The 5,782-nt window shown below is 33.8% G+C and overlaps 1 protein-coding gene across 1 annotated transcript; it reads left to right on the top strand.

The window, feature by feature from the left end:
* The first annotated feature begins 3,430 nt into the window (after positions 1–3,430).
* On the top strand, positions 3,431–5,464 carry LOC133805637 (uncharacterized). Its single transcript, XM_062243809.1, has 4 exons — positions 3,431–3,929; positions 4,008–4,130; positions 4,323–4,831; positions 5,006–5,464. Exons 1-4 carry the CDS (start codon positions 3,431–3,433, stop codon positions 5,462–5,464), a joined length of 1,590 nt encoding a protein of 529 aa, XP_062099793.1.
* The last annotated feature ends 318 nt before the right edge of the window (positions 5,465–5,782 follow it).

The following is a 5,782-nucleotide window of genomic DNA, read 5'->3' as shown; positions in this document are numbered from 1 at the left end:
CTAAGTGTGACCAGTTACCCTACAAAAGCTAAATGTTTCAGGAGAATATGTGATTAAATATTAAGTTAACCAGTTACCTAGCCGATTTAGAACCAACTAACTGCTTAAAAAATTGCCAAATTTTACAGATATGGACAATATTACTTCTTTGGTTCAATATGGAGGCAATTAGAATGAAAACAACGAGTACCAAGGATACACAATGACTGGGATATTAATACCACCAAATTGTTCTCTTGACAACTTGGTGAATTTGATAAAAAAATGAGATAAAGGAAAAAACAGCAACTATTGAAGTTTCTTATCAAGTAGAAAAAGGAACACCACCAATGAAGGTTGTAACAGACAATTCAGTGTTGTTCTTCCTGGAAATAAAGAAAAAAGTTGCTGCTAAAATAATAGACTTACCATTGTGTGTCACTATAGTTCAAGAATCAAGCAATGAAAATGACCTTCTTCTACTAGCAAATCAGAAAGCTACAGCAGAAGAAATGGAGGTGGGTAGGGGTGTTCATTGGATGACATCCAATGTTTTTAAGCCCATCCGATCTGATCCAATCATCCAATTGGATGTTGGATTTTTGGAACCGATCCGATCCAATCATCTTGAACCGACCGATCTGATCCGATCCAATGGATGATTGGATCGGTTCGGTTCCATCCATTTGATGCACCCATTGGTTATCCGTTGGATCGGATCGGATTCATCCGATCTTTTAAAACCTTTATTTAGGCTTATTTTTTTTAAAAAAAAATATTATTTCAATTATAAAAACACTAATTACTCATCCAAATAATAAAAATATTTAATTGTAATGATTTAGAAGTTTACAACACAAATCTAATATAAAATTAAAAACATAAGTCTTAATAATTTGTAGGAATCCAACATAAAATTACAATAATACATCATAATTAAATAAAAAAGTTTAGTACATCAAATATAATATATGTAAACAGTAAATGTAATAAAATATAATATATTTTAACTTTAAAAAATATATATAATATATTTTTTATCTTAATATTAATTGGATGGTATTGGATCATTATTGGATTGGATCGGTCGGTTGGATCCATTGGATTTACATGTCATCCAAGAACCGACCGATCCAATATTGGATTTTTAAAAATGTCATCCGATCCAATTCAATCATGATTGGATATCCAATTTTTAGCGGTCGGTTGACATTGGATCGGTCGGTTTGTTATTGGATCGGATCGTTTCTGCACAGCCCTAGAGGTGGGGACATTATTAATGCAAGCAAATCAAGCTTCCATCAATGAACAAATGTTACTTGAAGAATGTAGAGTCCAAGAACTTTACTTAGCTAAGATAGATAATAGTATTATAGTATGTTTAGTATTATCTTTGTAACTGTGGATTTTTGGTTCAGACCGGGAATTATTTGGACACTCATAGTAGTACTTATAGATTTTCTAAGTTTAATCTATAGTTTAAGAATATTAAGTTAACCTAAGGTTTGATTAATGTGACTAATATTAAGGATTATATTTATCATACTATAAGGTTTAGATATCAACCAATAGGATTTTAAGCACATGTTATGAATGGTGATTAAGGATTAAGTATTTTTGAGGATTAAATTTAATAAGGAGTAAAGTTTGAATGTTATAGGGTCAGTCAGCAGCTTTGAATACGTTGAGGGCTTAGTCAAGGCTGTTTACCCCATTCAAACTTAGCTAAAATTGTGTAATTTCGTGTTTAAATATTCAGCGTATGCCGATATATCGTAGCTATAGGGGGCGATATATCGCAGCACGTAGATACGGAAAACACGAATCAATGCACGGTCGCCTCGGGAACAGTGGTCCAGGCAATATATCGCCTATAGGGGGCGATATATCGCCTCCACCAGCATGTTTTCAAACACTTTTGAATTATTTTCCTTTCAGTCATTCAAACTTCTTCAAAAGTCCAGTATCTTTTGAACGAGTCTTCAGCCTCTGCTGAACGATTATTCAAATGATTTTCACCTAAAAAGCCATTATTTTTATTCAAGTAAAATCAAGATACTTTCATTCCCAAACTCTATAAATAGGACCTAGTACCCAGCCATTATTCACCTTTTGCTCTAAGTTCAGAAGCTGCTAGTGTTAAGTGAGTGTGAGAGTGTAAACACCTGGTTTGGGAAAATCATAAGCTTAAACATCATAAGCTTATCAAACACTTTGGGAAGTGAGGTTCTATAGTATTTCGGTTGAGGAGTAGATTGGTCTTTCAAGTCTTTGAGGTAACCAAAACTCTAGTTCATTTCTGTATTATGTTATTTTCTTTCTCATAGTCTTCTACTCAATCTCTAACCTTAATCTTCATTTTGGTTAGGGAATCTAAGTTCTTGAGCACATAAGTTTCGGTAAGCATGTTTCTCAAATGGTTTAGTCTTCCCATTTCCTTTTCATCTCTTTCCTTCTTTCAACTCACTCTTGTTCATTATGGTTTTAGGAGTGTTCCAAAAGTCCCAACTCAGTCCATTATATCCGGTAACTTTGGTAAGGAAAATAGGCTAGAATCTATATGTTTATGTTTATGTTATCTTATGTGTTATGTTATGATATGTTATGAATGTGTATGTTTGTAGGCTTGGGCTTATGCCCTATTTGACTAACAAGACCCCAAAAAGATTGTGGGCATATGCCTATTTAGCTGGTAGGACCCCACTAATCTCATGGGCATAAGCTTGTTTAGTCTATGGGACCCCAAGTAATAATGGCCATTATAATAAGTGTATTATGTGTTATGTTATGTCTTTATGTTTCTTATGAAATTATGTTTATGACTATGTGTTAGATTTTCCTTGCTGGGCATTAGGCTCATTCCTTTTTGTTTTATGTGCAGGAAAATAAGCTTTAGAGGCGGTAAGATTCGTGACGCTTAGAGAATGTGTATCGATGGTGAATGGAGTCAAGGGGCCGAGCGTTATTCGATTCGAGGATGTAGTCTTGTTTATGTTTTTTATGGTTTTAAATGTATTTTCCGCATTTTCTATGTAACTCTTTTTACTTTAAGTTATTTTTTTTGTTTTAAAGACAATGGGTACCCATATCCTACTTATTTTTATGAAAGTAACCTTTGTTTCTACAAGTTTATAATAAATTATGGTATTTTCGCAAAATGTATGTTTTAGTAAGAATTTGTATGTATAGTTCGATAATGGTCCAAGAGTCTAGATTAGTGGGTCGTTACAAAGAAGGAATGTCAAGCACAACAAATGAGGGCATAAATGTGTCATACATACCTCATTTTGCTGAAGAAGTAGCTGATTTCATAATTGAGGACAATACAAAAAGAAAAAAGAAGTTGGATGAAATCCAACTAGTAATATCTGATTACAGAGTGAACACAATAGAGCAAGGACAAATTTACAAGGATAAGAACACAGTCAAATAAGCCCTTAGCTACTATGCAATGCTGCATAACTTCCAGTTCAAAACAAAAAGATCAGAACCTAGAGAGTACCTAGTTACTTGCGCAGATGAAACATGCAATTGGTTGGTGAGAGCATCTAAGTACAGAAATCAAGATTTATTCAAGGTACGGAAATGCAATCCAAATCACACTTGCTCTGTTGAAATTGTTTTGGAAGACCATAGGCAAGCAAAAAGCATCGTAGTTGGGGAATTAATAAAGAATAAGTACAAGTCAATCAAAAGAAATTACACTCCAAATGACATCATGAATGATATGAATGATGACTTTGGAGTAACTATGGGATACACAAAAGCATGGAGATCAAAAGAGAAAGATTTGCGTCTAGTAAGAGGGAACCCCGATGATTCATATCAAAAGTTGCCAATATATCTTTACATGTTGAAGCAAGCAAATCCAGGAACAATAACACACCTACTCACAGACAAGGAAGATAGATTCAAATACCTATACATAGCTTTCTCTAACTCAATCAAGGGTTGGAGATACTTGAGGCCTATAATTGTTGTTGATGGAACTTTTTTGAAAAATGCACATGGTGGTACCCTATTTTCAGCATCAACGTTAGATTCAAACAACAACATTTTCGTGTTGGCTTTTGGAATAGCAGACTCTGAAAATGATAACTCATGGCTTTGGTTCTTCTCCAAACTGCGAGAAACCTATGGAGAACCCGAAGGTGTGATAGCTTCAACGATATATTCTTGTTTACAAACAAATAGGAACATTTTACCAAAACAAAATACACAAATACATGCTATTTCTTTTAGAATCTGACCAAAGTAACTGGTTACCTTCACCAAAAAAACAAAAAAAAATTGAAAAATACTTAATTTTTGTTTTTTTATTTTAAAATATTTGTACTCCACAGGATTGGCTATAGTTTCTGACAGACATAAGAGCATAGACAATGCAGTACATATGGTGTACCCAAATGCTTTCCATGGAGCTTGCATGTTTCACTTACTCAATAATTTGAAAGGCAAGTATGGGAGCCATGGAGAAGAACTACAAATGAAATTCATTGCAGCAGCAAAAGCATACACACAGACAGAATGTGAAAACTACATGAAAGGCCTTGATAGAATTGATAGATGCATTAGGCCCTATTTAGAAAAAGCCAAGTATGAAACTTGGGCAAGATCATACTCGCCAACAAAAAGATACACCATGATGATATCCAACATCGCAGAATCACTCAACGCTGCACTAAAAGCTGCAAGAAATCTCCCCATTGATATCTTGGTTGAATGCCTTAGAAGTTTGGTTCAAAAGTGGGTTTGGAACAACTCAAATAATGCAAATGGAACATTCACAAAAGTCTCTACAGCAACAGAAAATGAATTGAGACATGACATTGTTTCAAAAATGAAGTATGAGGTATGCAACTAAACATATTCTTACAAATCCTTATTCTGTCAATAGATGGTAACCAGTTACCTTCCATAAGAACAGGAAATTTTGTTTACACAGAAGCATAACTAGTTACTTTAAATCTTAAGTCTAGTTAAAATGTTTATTATCTGATTCTATTTCATGACAAACTATTTTTAGGTCTTGCCTTTCAACACAATAGAATACCAAGTTCGTGATCAAAAGGGGATAAATTTCACAGTAAATATACATAATAGAACATGCACTTGCAATAGGTTCCAAGAAGATGAAATACCTTCTGGCCATGCAGTAGCTGTCATTGCAAAAAGAAACTTGAGTGTGTATGATTATTGTGCAAAATTCTACAGAATAGAAACGTTGAAAGCATTGTATCAAGAAAATGTTCATCCTTTGCCCCATAAAGATGAATGGAATCTCCCACAACACTTGGACATAATAGTGCTGCCTCCAAATGCAACAATCCCTGCAGGAAGACCCAGAAAGAAACGAATAAGATCAAGAGGGAAAAATAAGGTAATAATCACATGTGGGAAATGTGCACAACCAGGACATAACAGGAAGACTTGCAGGAATCCTCCATTTCAGAAGCCAAATAAACAGAAAAAGCCAAAGACATAGATTCATATTCTACAGCAAAAAAAACCTTTCATAGCTTTACTCATTGAAAGAGAGACTTTCATATTCATCAAGTATCATTCAGTATTTTAATAAGATTGTTTCAAAATGAAACACATTGATTGGTTATGCAAACTTATAAAATCCTTTCAAAATAATTTCTTGGATTTGTTTGCTTCTATTTTTCAATGCTACCATCACTATAAATAAACCATGACGAAAAAAAAAAGATCGTATCCAGTTACCAAAAATTAACAACAAAAACAACGATATAGGTAACTGGTTACCCTGAAGTTTCAATACAAGATAAATTACCCCACT

Source organism: Humulus lupulus, chromosome X (assembly GCF_963169125.1).
Source record: "Humulus lupulus chromosome X, drHumLupu1.1, whole genome shotgun sequence".
In the NCBI taxonomy this organism is placed as follows: Eukaryota; Viridiplantae; Streptophyta; class Magnoliopsida; order Rosales; family Cannabaceae; genus Humulus; species Humulus lupulus.
Note: the sequence above shows the minus strand (reverse complement) of the source record. Positions and strands in the feature narration are given on the sequence as shown.